Source organism: Grampus griseus, assembly GCF_964374135.1.
Source record: "Grampus griseus genome assembly, chromosome: 3".
NCBI lineage: Eukaryota > Metazoa > Chordata > Mammalia > Artiodactyla > Delphinidae > Grampus > Grampus griseus.
The window spans coordinates 51,087,495-51,110,267 of record NC_139019.1 but is presented as its reverse complement, the minus strand read 5'-3'; the positions used below and the strand labels follow the sequence as shown (position 1 = coordinate 51,110,267).

Here is a 22,773-nt window from a genome sequence, read left to right as displayed (position 1 = left end):
AAATATTTATTTATTTATATTTTTTGGCAGCGTCCAGTCTTAGTTACGGCAAGCAGGCTCTCTAGTTAAGGCACGTGAGTTCAGTAGTTGCAGTGCGCAGGTTTAGTTGCCCCGTGGCACGTGGGATCTTAGTTCCCTGACCAGGGATCGAACCTGCGTCCCCTGAATTGGAAGGCGGATTCTTAACCACTGGACCACCAGGGAAGTCCCTAGATCTGTATTTATTTTTATTTTTTTATCCTCTATTCATTAAAAAAAAAAAAAAAACTTCTTTATTCTGTGAATTGATCTCTTTCATCAAAGAGAATTTTCAGCTATCATCTCTTCAGCTATTGCCTCTATTTGCCCTTTGGTCTCCTCCTAGAATTTGACTAGACATTTATTAGATTTTCTTTCTCTTCTTCCAGGTCTCCTATCTCTTGGGCTGAATTCTACATAATGTTTTATTTTTTCTTTAAATAACTTTATCTATTTATTTATTTTTGGCTGTGTTGGGTCTTCATTGCTGCATGTGGGCTTTCTCTAGTTGCGGCCAGCAGGGGCTGCGGTGCACGGGCTTCTCATTGTGGTGGCTTCTCTTGTTGCCGAGCACGGGCTCTAGGTGCGCGGGCTTCGGTAGTTGCGGCTTGCGGTCTCAGTAGTTGTGGCACATGGGCTCAGTTGCTCCAATTAAGCCCCTTAATTGGCTGGCCTTTGGTTTCCTATATATAATAGAGGGGTAGGGCTGGATTCTCCTTTCAGGACCAAACCTCTGTGACTGCACAGAACTATGTGATGTAGAGTATACTCAAAATAGAAGTTTCTGATGCTCAAGACATTGCTTAAGGCAAGCCTACTTTCACATTTTAAACATACTGCAGCATGTTTTAAATAAGCTTACACACTAGTGTGGCCATTAAAAAAAATCAGTATAAACTACTTTTGTACTTCCAATAGATTCTTAATGATTCTTAATATTTTGACATGTTCTTAGTTCTGAGAACTTCATTATTCTCTTCGTCCTTTCTGGCATTTCAAAATTTTTAATGTAGCTATTACAACTTATGGATTATCTGGGTTTTGCATGAAAAATTACTAATACTCAAAAGCTGCATCTGAACCATCTGCCAGGAGTTTATGTGAAGAATTTTGAAAATATAACCATTTAAAACTGTCAGCATATTGCATTAATCATTTAAAAAAAATCAACCTAATACCACACAGATTAAATTGTCCAAAGTAAGTTTTAATGCAACATATTCACAGGTTTACACTATAAAGTTGTGAAAAGAATATCTTTTTCAAATTTGATTAAGTGCTGCAAGATGTTGAAGAAACTCAGCGCTCAAATGAATTATATGTTTGATGTCATTTTTGGCAAAGCCTCAGAAAATGTCACATAAAAGAAAAACATCTTACTTAAAATAAGGTCTTGACAGCAGTCTGGAATAGTTAACAACTCCATTCCCAAATGGGATTGCTGGTTATAATCAAACTTTTAATGATGGTATTAGTTCCCCCCTTGAGACAATTTAAATACCCAAACAAAACAAAAAACATGTGCACGCACACATACACAGCCCTCACCTCTTTTATTTTCTAAAGTGGACAAATTTACAATTATTTCAATTCAGGTTCCAAATATCTAATCTGATTACAAAGTTTCCTTGCAGATTTATCAGTGGCCACTTGAGAAATGACAAGACGGCAGGCTACCAGGCAATGTCAGTCAGTATTTTCTCATTTTGTTTTAATTTATGAGAGGTATAAATAATTCCCATCAGTGATCGAGATGTAGACACTGAGTGTCAGTGCCCTCACATCTTCTAGATCCTAGAGCTGAAAACGGTGGGAAGTTTTCATCTCTCATTTACATTTATACAGTTTTTGTATCCATCATCTTCTAAATCTTAGTCTGTCAGATATGACAGAGTTAAGAGGAAGAAATACCTCTAAAAGCAATTTGTCCATTTAAGAGTTAACAGTCAATTTCACTTGGAAAGTTTGAAAAAAAAAAGCATATTATGAAAAGCTTATGATAAAATAACATTATGGAAAATAATACACATGTGTGTTTCTGGCATGAAGATTAAAAAGTCCAGAAAAATAAATATCACAGAGTTAACCATGGCTGTCTTTGGAAGAAGTATTATGGGGTGATCTTTCTTTTTCTCCTTTATGTTTTTCTACATTTCTGATATTTTTGCAAAGGACATATGTTACTTTTACAATTGGAAGAAATAATATAGCTTTTTTTTTTTAAAGAGACAGTTATGCCCAAAGGTTAATACCTACCTCTATCAATTAGCAAACCTATTTTTAATGGGTTAGGAATGGCATCGATATTAATAAAAAGAAGACAAATTGCAGTTACTAAAAATATAGCTTAAGGCTTTTGTCAAATTTCGCACATTGGAATTGTATCAGTCACCAGGCAGAAAGAATGCTTATTAAAAAAATTATATTAAGACAGTGAAGGGCAGCAAAGAGGTACCCCTAACACATTGGTTTTTAAAAGTAGCAAGAGACGAGTCCTAAGTAACTACTAGGAGGTCTGCAAGATGGCACAGAATGCAAGAAAATAAAATTAAATATGCCCATAACATATGGTTATCAAAGTAAAGCTCAGCAAGATTTGTTCACAATAGCTAGTGAAAAGTTTGAGATGGACTGTCCAAAAAAGAACAAAGTACTTTATGGACTCTCACATTAAAGATGATCATCTCTTACTCACTGTATCAAAAGATTAAATTCTTGGTCTAATTGTGAGGGTATGTACATCTTTAAACTTGCTATACCCCTTTAAAAGTCTTTATTATTTTAAAAATTATATTTTTGAAAAACTTACTGTTAAAAATAAAGCATGCTTTCTGGCACATAAAGGTAGTAAAATGCATTCAATAAAATTTCACTTGAGAGACTGTCCTGGCTACAAAGGGAAGCTTCATTTTCCTAGGACTTCTAGTAAATGAGGTGTTCCACACAATTACATATTTCAGATAAGAGAATCTTATCTTTAACTGATTAAAATAATTAAAAACTTTTTACTAATTAGGTTAGAATGATTGCCTATTCTCTGCCTTATTAAATAGTAATAAATAACATCTAGACTTTTCTTAATGAATCAGGATCAGTATAATGAGTATCAATTATTTGAATACTGACCTGCTTTCAGAATATAATGAAGTATCATCTACAGCAAATATATCTATAATATTCCACTACTATGTTCTTGTGTTTCCTTACCTAATGTCAAGTGGTCATGTATCACCTCTTACTGCTACCTGAATGGATGTCCCTAACCATGGCTTTCTTTCTCGCTTATATTATTTTTAGTCCTATAAAATAATAGCCTGGAAAGATCCACAGGGCAGTCCCTGCCCTGGGTTTTCTTTTGCTTGTTTATTTATTTATTTTCTAATCCTTGAGGTACATTTTACATACCATCAAGTTTACCCTTTTAAAGAGTACTGTCCCACACTTTTATTATTCTTTAATCTGTTTTTAACTTAGAACCAGATAATCAGTTTATTAGCACCATGCCCAAAGTAAGAATAAATAGAGTATTATTGATGGCTGGACTGAGAGGCTTTCTATGAGTCAAGGGCAAATATACTTTCACTTTTCCATGTAAATAACATTAAAAGTTAGCAATATAGGGCTTCCCTGGTGGCGCAGTGGTTGAGAGTCTGCCTGCCGATGCAGGGGACATGGGTTCGTGTCCTGGTCCGGGAAGATCCCACGTGCAGCGGAGCGGCTGGGCCCGTGAGCCATGGCCGCTGAGCCTGCGCGTCCGGAGCCTGTGCTCCGCAACGGGAGAGGCCACAACAGTGAGAGGCCCGCGTACCGCAAAAAAAAAAAAAAAAAAAAGAAAAAAAGTTAGCAATATATTAAGAGTAGACTACGGGAAAAATAGGTCTGATACTTCCAGCCTCCAGGAAAAAAATGATGACTTAAGACTCCCTGAAGAGAGCTAACTGCTTTGGAAAACAGGACCAGTTTGCTCAGAGAGGAATTAATTCTACATGGTATTAGGCACAACATAGAGCTAACATTCCAGAAGGGTTTCTGTTTCTTATAAACACCAAGATTAAGCTAGTTTAACATTATATGTTAGATAGATGAAAAGTAGTCAAAAACTATATACTTTAACAACCTATCAAGCCTGAGAGGCCCTAGTCTGACTTAATCCAGCATTAAAAAGATAGTTTGAAGAGACCTGAAATGGCACAGTGCAATTTGAGAGGTACTAAGCACCTCAGGGATGTGTTTCATGAAGAGGCTTTAAAATTGTTTCTTGATTTACAATCTCAGATTGCTCTTCCTCTAATTTCTGGCGCTAGTCATAGAGCAGGTATTGTGTGCTTGAAACTTTGAAAAGAGTATCTGACACCTTATCTCCCTAGAGCTGATTAGAGAATAAGTCCAAACCTGTATCTCTATGTGACTGTGTTCAGTTTGGTGCTGGTTTTGATATGATGAAACTTAAAGAAATCTGGAAAGGACTTAGAGACATAATTTAACAAAAAGGATTATATAGTTTATTAAAGAACTTGACAGAGCCAACACAGGAAACCAACTATCTCCAATTAACTATCAATCTTATTCAAAATTTATTACCCCCTACAAAAATCCTATGCACAGGCCTGGATGATTTACAGTGGGACTAAAGAGACTCCCAGGCTGTAAACAGGATTGTCCTGCAGTACATCTCTTTTGACATTGCTGGTATCTAAAGTAAAACACCACATTCCTTGTTTATTTAAATTGGGATGTTAGAACCTACTGCAGATTTTGTATTCAACTAAGAAATGTAATTTTTTGAATTTTAGAATTTTGAATTTCATGCTGCTATAAAATTCAGGCTGCTATAAAAATTCTCATTATTTGACTATAATAATGGCTGTATTCCTTCACATTCTATTTCTCTCATTTACTGAAGCCTTCTTTATACATTATCTGAGGCCTTTAAAAAGTAAATAGGTGGCAAAGCAACGGCAGAAATTATGAGGTTATATTTTTGTAGTGCTTTTCTCCATACACAGAGGCATAATTATATTTATTATCTGACAATATCTTTGTGATATAAGAAATAGCAGATCTTGAGCTTTACTGGGAAGACTGAAGAGAAAAATGGATGGTCCCATATACATTTTTACTACATAGAGAAGCTTTTTACTACATTGGTGTTAAAAAGATTAATACACTGACTCAATTATAAGTATATGCTTTCATACTAGGGCAGAGATGTTAAGAGGTTTCTGGGTTGTAGATCAATATTCTTTCTTAGGGGGCAGCTTCGTTGAGGCATAACAGACATACAAATGAGCTGTACATGTTTGAAAGTGTACCGTTTGATGGGTTTGGACATGTGCATATACTCACGGCACTATCTCTACAATCAGGTAATATCAAATGGCAATTTATTTTGGACTGTTTAATTGTATGGGGCCCAAAGTATTTATTGATGTAAAAGTAACAATCTTTCTTTCAAATGACTTTTAATTATCTTATTATCTGTCATAATGGAACTGAAGGAATTAATAAAGAGCAAATACAGCAAAACATTAAAAAAATTTAAATAGCACACCTTATTTATCTTAGAATTTCTATATGGAGAAACATGGATCCTGATTTCAAAGTAACTTGTCTCAGGTAATAGAATAGACTTAGAAGCAGAACTATGGTCAGAATATAAATTCCTAATTATCTATACAAATCTGGCTAAGGCTCTAGCCCAGGAAATTGGATAAAGATTTTTTTTTTTTTTTTTTTTTTTTTTTGCGGTACGCGGGCCTCTCACTGTTGTGGCCTCTCCCGCTGCCGAGCACAGGCTCCGGACGCACAGGCTCAGCAGCCATGGCTCACGAGCCTAGCCTCTCCGCGGCATGTGGGATCTTCCCGGACCGGGGCACAAACCCGTGTCCCCTGCATCGGCAGACGGACTCAACCACTGCGCCACCAGGGAAGCCCCTGGATAAAGATTATAAAACCAAAGGAATATTACTCCCTGATCAAAGGTGACTTCCTAAGATAACAGAAGCCCTGAAAAAGTATCACATCTATTAGAGCATCTGGCTAAATGGGAGACCTCCATTCATGCAAGGACAAAACTAGGTAAATTAATGCATGGACATTAGAACACAAAGCTTTCTTGTACTTATGGGTTTCTTTCCAAGTGCTTTTAATGTGAGAATAATACATTAAATTCTAAAATAAAGTCGCAGTAGTCAGCAAGTGTTAGACTTGCCAGATTAATTCATAGAATCAGGAAATAATACTACTGGAAGCTTTACTTAAGAATGTACATAAGTGCAGGCACACATACCTTTTAAGAAAGAATATGATTATAAAAATGCAACTGCGAAAACACAGTTAAGGAAAGCTTATTTTGAGGTTTTAATTTATGTCATATTTATATGTAATCATATTGATTATAGGCTTTAACTCTAACATAGTATTAAAATTCATATTTTCAGGACTTCCCTGGTAGCACAGTGGTTAAGAATCCGCTTACCAATGCAGGGGACACGGGTTCAATCCCTGGTCTGGGAAGATCCCACATGCTGCGGAGCAACTAAGCCCGTGAGCCACAAATACTGAATCTGCACTCTAGAGCCGGCGAGCCACAACTACTGAGCCCACGTGCCACAACTACTGAAGCCCGCGGGCCTACAGCCCGTGCTCTGCAACAAGAGGAGCCACCGCAATGAGAAGCCCACGCACCACAACAAAGAGTAGCCCCAGCTCGCCACAATCAGAGAAAGCCCACGTGCAGCAACGAAGACCCAACGCAGCCAAAAATAAATTAATTAATTAATTTAAAAAATAGGCTTAAAAAATTCATATTTTCAATTTGTAGATTTGGATAGGAAACAAAATGAAACCATGAATAGCTATATTTTTTCTTACAAATGTAAAATTATTATTTTTATATAGCACTGTAAATTTATTAAAGGTCTTCTCATTACCTAATTTACTTCTTACAAGCAACTTGAAGGATGCACAAAGCATTTTATCCCTGGATTTATGATAAGAAAATGGAGTCACTAAGGCTTAAATAACCTCACTGCTAGTAACTGAAATTGAGTCTTAATACTTTCCTGTTTACTTTGAAATCTAATATTCCAAAGCATTCATACAACCATTAGTGTTTCATATAATGAACACCTAGTATTACTGTCAAAATTTGTATCAAAAATAGTAAATTCTTCTTAGTGAAGAATTCCAAGTAATAAAAGTAGTACTAATCAGGGAAATAGTCACCATTAGAACACCACAGTAAATAACTGTTGCCTATAGGCAATATCCATCAATGGATGCTAAAATTAGTGTGAGGAAGCTTGAAAAGAAACAGGATATTTGTATAGTTGCAAAGTATCTTCCCCTCCAGTACTTACATTCTCAAAGGGAAAAAGAGTAACTTAACAGTGTAGCAACTAAGCAGAAACCACCTTAACCAAGTGATCACGGTAATATCACCAATAAAAAGACAACAGACATCTTGTTACCTCCAGTACAGTGCACTGGGAAGGACATGCCACTTATGTGGCAATCTTTCCCAAAAATGCGTAGCCTCAATCTAATCATGAGAAAACATGAGACAAACTCAATTGAGACGTTCTACAAAATATCTAATCAGTGTCAAGTTCATGAAAGACAAGAAAGGATTGAGGAACCGTCACAAATCAGAAGAGACTAAGGAGACATGATGACTAAATGCAATATGGAATTCTGGAAGGAATCACAGAACATACAAAGGGCACAGGTGGGAAAACTGGTGAAATTCTAATAAGGTCTACAGTTAGTAATAGTGCTGTGTTAATATTAATTGCTTGGTTTTGATCATTGTACTATGGTTACACAAGACCTTAACATTAAAGGTATCTGGAAACTCTCAATTTTTGTAACTTCTCTGTAAATCTAAAATTATTTCAAAATAAAACAATAAAAAAATAAATAACATGGCCTATTCTGAGACTAGAAGAAAAATGATAGCAACCAAATGATCCCTTTTTTGGGGAAGTTAATTTTAACTGTCTCTCAGATTTAGGGAAAATCCAGGTATTTCTAGATGATATAAGAAAAATTAAATTCAGAAAAGTAATATATATATTACTATAAAAGTAATATATAATTCTCTTTCTAATTATGAAATAAAAAGATTTTTAACCTGGCTAACTTTCATATAAATAGACTGAAATAAGCTCCAGAAGAATCTTCTTTTTGTATGTGTGTTAAGAAATAATCATTCTTTTAAGATTCAAGTCTTTCTTTACCTAATTGTATTAAGTATTTCAAAGGCAGACAAATAAATCAACACAGCACTGTTTATGTCTAATACAGGCCTTAACCATACAACTCTATTTCGGTAATTTCCTACTGCAATTCTCTCACTCCTACTAGTAGATCATGAACTATGTACGAAGGCAAGAACCATCTACTGCCAACTTCATAGCCCTAGTCCATCATGGCTCTTCAGGTGGGGTGGGAGAATAATAATTACTAGCTCAAAAATGAATAAAAAATTAAAATAAAACATCTTTCCAGTTAAAAGGAATTACTTTCATATATTTAAAATGCTTTTTAATTATAAGAAACAGTCCCCCGGGAAAATTATATATAAACTTAAAATTAAATAATCCTCACTGTATTCTTTCAAATACAATATTTGAAATCTTGTACTCTTTCAAATCTCAATACTGCCAATATAGCTTCTTTCTAATCTGGGTTACATTTTACCCATATGATCTAGTCACATATAAGTTTATCCTTTCCTTCAAATTCCGTTTATAATTTGTGTCATTCTGGTGAGTTAACTTTTTAATAATTTGTTTCACTCAAACATATTTTGGTGATTCTAAGTTCTACATCAAGTACCTGCCTTTACTATAATAGTCACTGGGGACATGGTACAAATAATCTAAGAACTATGAGCTTTAGATAGTTATGTGGTATTACTCGTGCTACTTAAAATAAATAATAATGCCTATGGCCAAATGCTGTACCACTGTTCTGTATTGGAATACGTATTCTTTAAGGATAGATATTACATCTTATGCTTTGATATATCTCCAGTGACTGCTATAGAACCTAGTAGTTAAAAATATTCATGCTTTCCAAAAGCACGAGGCTACACAAGATATATGCACAAAGCAAATTTGTTAAGTCAAATTTAGTGTACATTATTAAAGGTAACAATCAAATTTCTGATCATGTTCACTGAATCTACAATGTATTTTATTATTGTAAAAAGAAGACAGATTTGAGAGTTCCAACTGTTATTTTGGAAATTGAATATTATATGTTTTATAGCTGAAACAGTTTTAAACTAAAGATCTTCAGTAAAAAAGCTTTTTTGAAGCTATTCTAGAGCTTTATTAAAAAAATCACAGTACAATAAAGAAATATTTAACCTGTATAAAAAGCAGGATATTATTTTGATCAGCTTTTGATCAGTTTTATCAATACTTTAGATTTTCTGTACCTAAACATAAGAGCAAAACCAAAAACAAACAAGAATTTGCATTTAATACTATTCAAACCAACGTATGAATAATGTCTATACAAGTCTCATATATAGGGCCTAAACACTTTTCTTAAATGTTTTAAAGGGTATGCAGTGTAAAAATGGACATTCTATCCTGTGTACTTCTAGATAAGTGCTATGGTAACATTTAAGTTTTGCTTGATGTGAAGTACTCTGTTTATTAAGGAACACTAGTTACGATCATGTTTGATTGAATTTCCTTCTCAGACAAAAGTCCTAAGTGAAACTTAATTTTATTGGCTAACTGGCCAAAGAAAGCATTAAACAACAACAACAAAACTCAACTCAGGAGAGAGGGAATAAGTACCAAGTGAAAATATAAGCTTGATAACTGCCCTTACCTTCACTTCTTTTTTCTGCTTGTTTTGCTGCATTTTCCATTTTCTTTTGTTTTGCTGCTAAGAGTTCCCGCTTTAATTGTCTTGCTTCTTTTCTGAGCTCTTCGCTATAAAGCAAAAACAATTATATAAGTATATAATAGACCGAAAGAGAAAGTTGTTTAGCAGAAACAACTAAATCTAGTTGTCAGGTACACTAAATCTCTAAGAAAAACAAAGTGAATAATGTAATTAATTTTGTTTCTGTGTATGTGTATTTGTGGTATGGAAACATACTTAAAGGATATACTAAAAGTTGTGATTTTCATAATAGCAATATAATATGAGTTACTATGAAATATAGCTCCCTTCAAATATATCAAACAGTTGGTAAGTGATAAATGAACTATTGTTCTCCCTCTAATTTACTTGCAAATTTAACATTCTAGTTTCAGTTTAATAATTCATGGAGATTCCAAATCAAAACAAACTTTTTAATATAAATACTATTCACTAAACCTGGGCATACACAAAAACATTTGGCTTCAAAACTTGTTGAATTCCTAACTGGCACCAATAACTACCACTTATTAAGCAATTATTATATGCTAGGAGCAGTGCTAATTTTTTTAAACTCAATTAATTTTTAACCCATTTGATATCACAATTTGCCAAATAATTTCCTCTCCTGTGAAACCTATCAGGCTGAGGTATTTTGATAATTAATACAATCATATATTAAAGGCAAATGGAGATGTAAGTTGTTGGCTTCACTGCAAGTCACTTGTTAAGTGACTGGTTTCTACAGGCCACTTTTAGGGCAGGAGATTCAAATTCAAGCCTTGGAAAAAATTATTAACTGCCCGTGTCATTAACCCTGAGGGTCACTTGTGAATAGTTAAAACTATGCATTTTATATTTGTGAATGTCAGGCCCCCATTCTATTTTCCACAAGCTAGAGTGGGTCATGGAGACTAAGAACACGGTAGCCCAAGGAGGCACCCCATTCTGGAATGTTCTCTAAAGATAATCAAGGTTTAGCAAAATCCTAAGTCTAAAGAGCTCCCTACTGATTCAGCCTTTAGTGCTTCCTCCTAAACCCCAAATCTCATACTTTTTTACTTCTGTCCTGTATTAGAGTCACCAAACTGATAGGTCTTACAATGCGCATGACTCAGTTCTTTTCATCTTTTTTCCATATCAAACACACACAGCTTGGCCTCCAAGGTCCTCAATTCTGAAACTTCCCTCTCTGATCAAAATCCACTATGTTTTTAGCTTTCTCAGTCTTTCATTCCTACTAAACTTATGCTCACTCTTTTAATAATGAAAGCCAACTCCTTAATCGTAGTTCACAGTCCACCAGTCTATTCTAACCCAGTCGTCTCTCTATCCATTCTGGATGCTATGGTCAGTCATTTCCCTGATGTCCTCACCAGAACCCTTAATTTTCTTGATTTGTTTGGCCTGATGGATACATCATAATCACCTAGAAGAACTTGTTAAAACATGTTTGGGGAGACACATCTCCAGAAAATATTATTTCTTTAGATGTGAGATGTTGCCTAGGAATTTGCTCCTGTGACAAATTACCCAGGTGACTCTAACATGAACTCAGGTTTGGGACCCAATGCATTAGGACCTTACTATAGAAATTATCTTCTCTTTCTTATAACTTCAAGCACTCCTACTTCATTAATCCTTTCATTCAGCCAACAGCATGCTCAAATTTCCCTGTACTCTGCTCCAATCAAGAGATTGCTATCTTTACAAGTGAACTCCTAGCTTGAAAGAATAGTTTGTATACAGAGTCTAATTCATCAACCTCTTAACTTCTTAATCTCTTGCAATCTATCCTTCTTATACTCTATTGATACTCCTTCTATATCAATCAAATTCAATGTCCTTTTCTCAGTCCTCCTCTTCCTCTTTGGCCTTTCTATCATTCAATGATAAGAACTACTTCTTTCTGAAATTCTAACAGACTATGTACCACTTTAGAGTCTTGATTCTCTAATTCTCCTCCGAATTACTCTTTCTCTTCTCATCCTATAATTGTCGGCATCTTTCTCATTTCTATACCCTGTACGCCAGCATTTTTATCTAATCTTATAACATAAGCTATCACTTTTATAATGGGTTATTTCCAAATCTAGACATTTTGCCCTACATTTCTAACTATCTATTACAAATCTCTGTGTACACTACTGCTGTCCAACAGAAATATAAGGTAAGACACATATACAATTTTAAGTTTCCTAGCAGCCACATTAAAAAAAAATGGTGAAAAGAAATGGGTTAAATTAATTTTAAAAACATATTTTATCTAACTCAATAACTCAAAATATCCAAGATATTATTATTTCAACATGCAACCAATATGAGAATATTAATATTTTACATTCTTTTTTTTGTACTAACTCTTCCAAATGCAGTGTATATTTAACACTTACAGGACATCTCAATTCAAACTAGCCACATGTCAAGGGCTTAGATCCAGATGGACGCTTGAGGCTAGATGTCACAAGAATTACAAACTCTCTATGTCAAAACTCCAAGCCATCTCCTTCCTGGCCAAATCTGTCCCTTCTCCTGAAGTCCCTATTTGATCGTGAAACCATTTTCCTCCTAATGACCAAACTCTGCACTTCCCCTGGGACTGTTCACCCTCCCTTTCACTGAATTACCGTAGAGGTATGTCATCTTCCAACCTCTCTCACATGTAACTGCTCCTCTTGACTCTCATCATCAATGCCTAGTTTAGGCTCTCATGATCTATTTCTCCGATAAATGTAATTACTTCCTATCTCTTGACGTTATGTGAAAACAGAGAATAGCAACCACATCTTTGCTTCATCCACTAAATACCCTTATCTTTTTATTATACTAGTTTAAAAAATTTTTACTTTGGTAAGTAATTCAGGAAACTCAGATGATATTTTCTGAAGACTAAGGCCTGGAGGGGAAGATTATTTTGAAAGTTGAAGAAGAAATGCTACATGATGGCTGAACAAACTAGTTATTAGAGAGATCTGAAGTATGCCAAGAATGAGAGGCAATGAGAGTATAACTATTGTAGAGTCAATAGAGCACAGTCATTAAAATGATTAACTTAGGGTTCAGAAAGTCCTGACTTAAAAGCCAACTCCATCACTTATTGTCTGGGAGACCTAACAACAATTTTTTAACTTCTCTGAGACTCAGCTTCCTCAACTATAAAATCAGAGTAAGGTATCTGAAATGTTGGGCATTCAATACATGTTCAACAAATGATGGCTATTATTATTTAGATCTTATGTTTGAAACAGTACTACAGTTAAGGGCTGTTTGTCAAGTAGGAATATTTCCTTATTATATTATTTATTATAAACGAATCCTACCTCTACTCCATATGGAGATCAACCCTGTTTGTAATTTTTAAAAAGGGCAAAGAATGTGTAATGCCAGCTTCTAAAAATCTATCCTTAAATAGTAAAAGATTTAGATGCACTATTGAATTAGCCATAATAATATACAAACTGAACAATGATGAATAAGAACTCAAAAAAGACAAAGTGAGACAGAGAAGGTTTAGGTCTTTACAGATTATTAAAGTATGTTTTCATTATACTGAATTTTTCAAGTAATTAAAAATTTACAACATCGTCAAAATCTTTCAGATTATTCAAACAACACCATTTGGTAGTACTTGTGGAATCCATAACTCTTGGAATGAAGTGCAAGTTTTTAACCTAGTCTTTAGATCACAGTCTAGTTTTAGGGTTCCCAATCTTACATTCTCTGGAATATAATTTTATCCATTGGTAATAGAATATATTTGAATCTGTTAAAATGCGAATGAAAATTGTAAGCCTGGAGTATATGTCACCTTATACTGCTTACAAAGCAATCATACAAACTATGGGCTTGCTTGAGTCTAGGCAGCATCTTTTTGGCTCCCTCAAAGCCTAGTTTCTACTTGTATGGTAAAAGAAATAGCTTCTATAGGCTACTATTAACTCTAAGCTAATTAATTTTTTCCTAATAGGTAGGTCTCTAATTTGGATTCATTTGAATTTTAACATGGTTTGTATGACATCACCATTAACCATCAAATAATTCTGCATTGTATATATTTTTAATCTGGTAAATCTGTAGTATACTCTGTTCCAACGAAAAAAAGAATTCCTTAAAAACATCATCCCAATAAAATATCAGGAGCCTAGAAACTATAGTAGCCTTTATATACTTAGTAATAGCAAAGAAATTACTAATTCATTCAGCAGTTTCTGGAGCCTCTAATATCCGTACTGTACCATTCTGAGTGATGACACAGAAATCAAGATGAATAAGGAGGGAAAGGAATCTAACTTTGCTAGGTTCTTTAAATCAGTTACCTCCTTACCACTTAATCTTCTCAATAACCTGAGATATAGGCATTTTATAGGGAGGAAGGCTGAGGCTTACAGAGCTTAAATACTAAGCCTGAAGTCACACAATCTATCAGAAAGTGAAAGAGCTAGAAACTGAAAATGAGATTGTCTGAATTCTAAGTCTATGCTCTTTTCATCATGGTATAACTGAAACCTTGAGAAAGTCTCCAAGGAGCCTAAATTCCAAGGAGAGAGATAAATCATGTACATAAATAATAACAACAGTACATAATAGAAAGCAATAACTGCCATGACAAAGAAATGACTGAAGCATTTTGAAATTCTGAGGAAAGAATACTATACACTAAATAAGGGACGGCTTCATAGAGGAGGCATTTGAAGAGGACCCCGAAAGATGAGGAGAAGTTGGCCAAGAGGAGATACAATGAAAGGCATCCAAGCAGTGTGTCTTAAAGACGGGAGATGATAAAACATAGGGTGCACGTTAAAACATTATGCTATAGCACAGATGATTTAAAGGAGAATAGAAACAAAAGATAGAGCTAGGAAGAGAGCCTGGGGTAAAGTCTAAATGCTAGGTATTTGTGAGGATCCCAGGTGAGAATGTGGTCCTTCCGTTTTTTCCACATCTTTGAGCGTCCATTTCTTTTTTTTTTTACAACCAATTTCTCAATGGCTCTTGTATCCACTATCCACCTATTTTAATACCTTACCTGTAACCCACACATTCCTTAAACTGATGTCCTAGAAGAAGTACCTTCTTCACAAACTTCAATGGCTTCCCTTTAGATCATAACTTAGACCTTCAGAAGAATCCAGCTTTGTTGACCCCTGACCTCTAACCTTTTGCGACCTCAGACCTAGTGCCATGCCTGATCTCATTCTACCTTTTGGATATTCTTTCTCTGTTTCCACTGGCTTTTACTCTTCCACCTCCTGCTTCTCAAATTTAGGTGCTTCTTAGTAGCCTAGTCTCAACCCTCTCTTTTTTTCTTCTCTTCTTTAGAAATTTCATGCATGTTCAGGATTTCAATTCTATTTTCTTAATGCAGTGTAAAAGTGTAATGCAGTCAAAGTGTAAAAGCAAGATCGTTAGCCTATGCTCTTTACACATTTCCACTTTCAAGCTTAAATTCACATTTCCAACCGCCAGATGGATACTTCAATTAGTATCCCACAAATCCACAAATTTACCATTTTAAAAGTCAGATTGATCATTTTGACTACTCAAAAAACACCACCTCATTTTCTCTCTCCTTTCTTTGATAAGCCACCAGAACGCTGGTTGTCAGGCCCATCTTCTAGTATTGCTCTCTTACTCTCTACAGCTGTTTAGTAGCCACATTCTTCCTCCTTTACAAAGTCTCTTCCTCTCTGTGGTTAGTGACAGCTGTTTAGGCTTTCGTGACTTCACTATGACCACAGTCTCCTACTTGGTCTACGTGCTTCTGGTCTGACCTTTCTTCCATTCATTTTGCACACTTAGGCCAAATCCTACAATTCTACTCCCTAATCTTTTTAACTTCCTAAGTCCTACTGAATTGTGCACTAATTTCTTTCCCAAGCATTCAAGTCCCTCTTACGAGCTACCTTCAAACTGCTTTTTCAACTTTATCTATCACAGATCCTCTATGGTTACTCTAAATTTCAGCCAAAACACACTAGTCATACTTACTGCGGCAAACTTTGAGCTTCAGCACATATACGCCTTTGTTCATGCCATTTCCATTACCTAAAATTGTCTTTTCTCCCTATTACTGCCAACTAAAGTCTTCCTCATTTTTCAAGGCTTCATGGAGAAAATGGCACTAGAGCACAGCTTTGGGGCAAAGTTGTCAAGCTCACTGTACCTCAGTTTTCTCATCTGTAAATTCTGACTATATTCAGCCTATTATTATAATTAATGATTAAGGATTAAAATGAGTTCAGAGCACTATTAGGTGCTTAGAAGGCAGTTTTTTTTTTTTTTTTTTTGCAGTACGCGGGCCTCTCACTGTTGTGGCCTCTCCCGTTGCGGAGCACAGGCTCTGGACGCGCAGGCTCAGCGGCCATGGCTCACGGGCCCAGCCGCTCCGCGGCATGTGGGATCTTCCCGGACCGGGGCACGAACCCGCGTCCCCTGCATCGGCAGGCGGACACTCAACCACTGCGCCACCAGGGAAGCCCAGTTTTTTTTTTTTTTAAATAAAATATACTACAACCAACTCATGACTATTAAATTACATAAGCAATTTAAAGAATTAAAACTTTAAATAAAAATCAATCATTTTAAGGAAAATGATACTAGTTACTATACTATTAAAGATGCATACTCTAATCTCATTGATGGGTTGTTTTATCTTCTTATGGCCAATGTCCATTCCAAAAGAGTAAATACAACTTTTGTATAAAAAAAGGAGACATGTTTATCAGAACACCTAGACCCAACATCATTATATGGCCACAGGAAAGCAATTAATCCTCCTTTGCCTCAGTTTTATCATCACCTAAGAATAGTCTGAGGAAGGTGTAAATTAATATTTCTGAAATGCATAATCACAATTATAAATGTAAAAAGTGATTATACTATGTAGATCATTCTATTTCAAGTCCTCTGGATTTAGGATCTTAAGGTCCATAATCTAAGGAAATGGTGAGATGCTGAATATAGTCTTCACCTTAGACACAAAGAAGTTGAAGTATAGAGATGGTAACTGTTTTTTTTCAATATTGCCTAAGTCAGTAACAATACTGTAAATATGATACAGACATCCTAATTCTTTATGCAGTTTTTCACTTAATGTGCTTACTACCCACTGAATGAAAAGTACATTTAGACTTGAGTACCTTATTTTTAAGCTGAACAACAGAAGACACTATGAATAAGTAACTATGCAGGAAAGTTTTTATACCTACAGTATATTTATATTTTTATCGGACTGTTTATAGTACTTTATAAAAGTTAAAAATCTTGCAAATTTTTTTTTAATCGTACAGCTTTTCAACTTGAGATTGAGGATTTAAAATGTCAGTGACAAGTATCCTGCATGATTTTCAGTCAGTTTTTATTTTTTCCCAGATGCTTTTCTCATTTTCTCCAGTTTCCAGGAATGTGCCTTAGGAAAATTTTGAGTTATATCTGTTCTTTTTTCTTATGGCATGAGAAATATTATCTTAATATAAGGGTGGTGAACTCAAACACTGACCTCCTCTAACATTCACCTTCAAAAAAAAAAAGGTAAAGTTATCAAGACCTGAGTATTTGACATGCTTTTGAAGAGAACTTTAATCTACAAAAATGAAATGGACTATGTATACATATCTCCTTAATACATACGATGGTAAATGAATTTGCTTAGAGACTTTGTTAAGCAAGCTGACGGCTAAACACATGTCCATTACAGATCACTGCTTCTTGGACCATGGAGGTAGTACTTGCAGTTAGCTTAAGCCTGCTATTTCCCAACATCTGATAAGAATTCATAACACATGGAAATGATTGCAAGCCAAACAGTACAGCCTTCATGGTTTTTAGTCTGTCGCTTTAATCACAAAGATACCGAATCTGTTTGTAATGAAACAACAGCTTGGCTGTTGATGAAATCATAAAATAGCTGTAATAAAGCCCATCATAAGTATTAAAACTAAAAATGTATGGCACGATTTGTAGTATGGTATCATCAGCAGGAGCAGAGATGCAAGTTAAACATGTATCAGGAAAGTATTTCAATATGCTATAGTTTATACATTAATTTTGAAAATATATACAGGAAATAAAAAACAAATTAAATCATGGAACCCCTGATTTGTGTGTTCAAACTGTTCTACCTATTATTAGCAGTATGGTGTTAGACAACTAAGTTAACCAATCTAAGTCTGTTTTCTCATCTTAAAATGAGAATAAAAGTAAGGTTGTAAGGAGGAAACATGATTGCATGGAAATTACTTAGTGTACTTAACATGGTACTTGGCCCAAATATGTGCTCTACATGAGTTTGCTTCTTCTATTATTATCATTATCATTTTCCTCTCCAGCACCAACACTACTTCTATTCTTACTATTTACAGAATCAATTACCGACAAAATGAGACCTCAGGCTAATTAAAGAAATCAAAAAGGCAAACCCTTCCATTTTTCTCATGGATGCATAGACTTCAAAAGCTTACCGATAAGTTTTTCTGTTTGATGTACTGCTTGGATTAAATATCATATACTATGAAAATAAGAAATATAACAGTAGAAAAAAACTCTAAAAATTACAAAATTCTTATACCTTAATTCTGGTCACTAAACACTTGGAATGGAATTGCTTATTTTCATTCATTATAGTATAGTTGAGAAGTTAAGGAGTAAATAAGTCAACAAGGAAATGTATATATATATATATATATATATATATATATATAATTTCTAAGAGGAAGATTAACAGAGAACCTATATTATTTTAACTAAGTGATCCTGGAAGCATCTATCAGGAGATAAAATTTAATATGAGAGATAATGTTCCACATGTCCTTTATATTGTTACATCAATATGAAGGAAAAGAAAGACTATAATCCCTATCCATAAGTACACAATCCCTATCCATAAGTACACTGAAATTTGAAAAGAAGGAAGAATTTAAATGCACCTGCATCTGGCCTTTAGACTTACAATCTTACTCCTTTCATATGGAAGATCACATTTATTTTTAAATAAAAAGTTGAGACGTTTGATATAGATTGTCATTAATCTTTGCAAGACCTCCTTCAACTCTTAGAAAATCTTATTGTCTTTTCCAAAACAGACTAAAGAGTAAATCCTGCACCAAATCATAAAATATCCATGACAACCATAGGTGATATTGTTATTCTCTCTAAACACCAAGTAATAAGTTCTGAATCAAACATGTTATTTCACAGCAAGAACTTGGCTTAGCTGATATTTGACAAAAGTGGAGTAAATCTGTTGTGGCAGAAATTTGGTCTTTAGCCATATGTCTATTCCATAATCCAACTTTACAAAATGATATTAACTCAATATGGAAAACAAATGAGATTTCCAATTCCAGTAAGGCAGCATACCAGGTAAAACCCAAAAACTCCCTTACAAATACCTAGGAGTGCTGAATAAAGTACATTAAAAAAAAAAAACCCAAAACTTTAAATGCATAGCTTAGCTCACTAAAAACACGCATATCTGAAAAAATGCATAGCTTAGCTCACTAAAAACACGCATATCTGAAAACACGCATAACACAGGATGCAAAACACAGAGAGAAAAACAACAACAACTATGGGAGATTAAAAGACATGGAAGACAGAGCGAGAAGGTCCACCACATGTATAAGTGGAATTGCAGAAAGAGAAAATAGAATGATATGGAGATAATAGTGTCTGAGAATTTTCCAAAACTGATAAAAAACATTAGTCTTCAGATTCAGGAAGCTCAATAAATTCAAGCAGGATAAATAAAAGGAAAATCCAAATGTAGACATATCATAGTCAAAATGCAGAGCACCATAAAACAACCAGCAGAAATTAATAAGGATAAATCACTTCAAATTAAGTTCACCTTTTTCTTGGACAGAGAAAGTAGACTGCCATATTGTGAGAATAAAGTAGTCATGGACTTATGCAACGTAAGACATAAATGATGTCTTTCATTACAGCCATTAAAGCAGAGAACAAATAATGCCTGGCTGCTTAAGCAAAAATGATTATGAATTAGTCTTTACTAGTGCAACTATTCCGAGAATGCTAAATAACAGGTCAAAGTTAGTTTTTAGATATGTTTCTACTAAGATACTGTACACTAGGTCCTTACCATATTTTGGCATATGATGCTGCACTGAATATAAAGTAGAAGACAAACCAATTACAGGTAGAGGGTATGTGAATGGGTCCAGGAGGTAGGAGGAGTAACAGCAGCAGCAAGAAGGAAAAAGACTGTGAGGCATTTAGTTGACAGCACAATCTGAGTCAACACTGTGATGTGACTGTCAAAAAATGTGTACGGTCATTAGGTCTCATTAAGAGAAGTACAGTATTCCCAACATGTGTATGTTACACCTTTTGTAATTGTTCCGCAGTCCTTGGATGTTCTGTTCTGTTTGTTGTCTTTGTTCTCTTCACTTTTCAGTTTTTAAGGATTCTATTGAAATATCCTCTAGCTCAGAGATTCTTTCCTCTGAGTCCAGTCTGCTAATAAGCCCATCAAAGGCATTCTTCATTTCTCTTACAGTGTTTTTGATCTGTAGCATTTCTTTTGGTTCTTAAGATTTTCATCTCTCTGCTAACACTGCCTATCTGTTCTTTCATGCTGTCTACTTTATCCATTAGAGCCCTTAGCATATTAATCATAGTTGTTTTAAATTCCCAGTCTGATAATTCCAACATCCCTGCCATGTCTGGTTCTGATGTTTACTTTATCTCTTCAAATTGTGTTTTGCCTTTTGGTATGCCTTATAATTTTTTCTTGATAGCCAGATATTATGGACCAGTAAAAGGTACTGCTGTAAATAGGACTTTACTAATGTGGTAGTGAGGTATGGGGAAAGGGGATGTGTCCTATGGTCCTATGATTAGGCCTCAAGTCTTTTAGTGACACTACTCCTCTGGACTGTGAACTTCACACGTTTCTCAGGTTTTTCTCCTCCCTTAGGTGGGGGCAGGATGGTTAGAATGGGCTGCAGTTGGGTGTTTCAATTGTCCAACATGGAGGGTTAGAGCCAGCTGAAGTTGGTTATTTCCCTTCTCCCATGTCCATTAAGCTCTGATAACCCACAGCAGGTTGAGCTCTGGGTAACTGGTTTTCCCTGAAGGAAAACAAAAAGAACAGAGTGCTCTGGCATAAGTCAAAATGGTTCCTTTTCCTCTCCCCCTGAAGGAAGTAGTAGGGGATTTATTTCTGTGAGATTTTCTGTGAGAACCTAGTTAAGCTCTCAGAGGTAAATCTCACAATATTGTGCCCCGCCCCCATGACCAGGTGTCCCTGGAGTTTTTAACTCTCAAACTTAGCCACACTGAGCCTCCAGCAACTTGTCATTTACAATTTACAGTTCAGGTTTCCTATCCCAGCACTGGTTCCCATGCAATTTCTCCTTGTTCTCAGATAAACTAAATTCCCTGTATTCACCTGTCTGTCCCTCCAATCTTGGGGGGCAGCGGTTTGACCTGTGTCCTCACATCTCTTAGTGATCCAAGAAGAGAGAAAAGCAAGGTTAAATAGATAATTTTATTAAAAGAGAATATTATATTTTATTTTATTTGAATTTAACACAAAAATACTAAATGGAAGTAGACCAAGAAATTTCTAATTTTTATATAAATGTTTTTGTCTCAAGAGGTTTCCTAAGAAATTTCTCCATTTTATGAAAAAATGTTATGAAAATATTAAGAGAATGGAGTCACTTTTTTAAACTACATGATTTAATTTTAGTTTATACTGATTAAACTGCCCTAAAGGTTGAGGAAATTAGTATACTTAACATTTTTTCCACCTTTTCCTTACTTCATTTGGGTTATATTAGTGTTTTTAAATTGTCAATGTCCACAGCATCTATGCACAAAATTTTCAGTTGTACAGTCTTAGTTTTCTATTTAAATGAATTCATTGTTCATCACCATCTCTCTTACCCCAGTACTTCTCTCTGGTCCTGAGTTCAAGAGATGGTTGGAATAATGTTTACTTACTGTTAATGATAGTTATTTCTGGATGTTTTTAGTTGAGTTGTCATTTTGGGTTTCCTATTTTCTTCTCTCTCTGATATACTGCCTTTATTTTTTATGAGCAGGCATCATTTTTACAAAAAAACTAAAGTCACTAAAGAATATTTAGTGAGCTACATTTATCCCAGTATCTGACACTGTGAGTATGCTCTGTAGTATATGCTAAATAAAAATAGGCATAAATTAAGGGAGAAATGGTATCAGAATACTAATCCTGGAAACCACCAGAGGGAGGTGTGGGAGCTAGGAAAGAGGAGAAATTTTGTGAGAAGAAAGACATCTCAAATGTAGCACATAGGATAAAAATCACTAAGAAAACGACTTCAGATAAAATAATGTCTACCTAAAAAGGAGGTCGTTTTTGTGAAGGTCATAGTTACTCAGTGACAGAAAAGCATTATGTAAATTATTTATTAAAGATTTACTACTTCCCACAGTATTCTTGCCTTGTTAAGTCTGCTTTCCTGACATCAAAATGATTTCAACATTATGTAAAAGCATGAAAACATAAACAAATGATTTTAAGTATAGTACATGGTATGGATAATATAAGGAAAAGAAATTGAGGCAAAAGTTTTTCTGGCATTCATCTAGACTTTTATCAGTATGGATCAGAATTATATAAATTGGCTTCTAGAGAACCATTAAGTTTTATACAGTGTTTTACAAACGGAGTTGCATGTAGATGTTCCTCTTAAATCACTGAAACTTTTCACATTTTAAGTTTAGGGACTACTGTCCCTGCCTTTCTTAGCCAATGCATGCAGAGATGTTGAGGTCCCTCCTTCATCTACAAGCCCACTTCACATGCCTCCTGAACCATTTACGATGAAGACAAAAAGTATATTATGAGCTTCTATTACA

At 34.9% G+C, this 22,773-nt stretch overlaps 1 protein-coding gene across 1 annotated transcript in view; it reads right to left on the bottom strand.

Moving 5' to 3' along the window:
• CWC27 (CWC27 spliceosome associated cyclophilin) overlaps positions 1-22,773 on the bottom strand; it is a 233,780-nt gene that overhangs the window by 110,103 nt on the left and 100,904 nt on the right. The window contains exon 11 of the mRNA XM_082651635.1: positions 9,871-9,974. Coding sequence (XP_082507761.1) covers positions 9,871-9,974 — 104 coding nt within the window. The remainder of the gene's footprint in view (positions 1-9,870; positions 9,975-22,773) is intronic.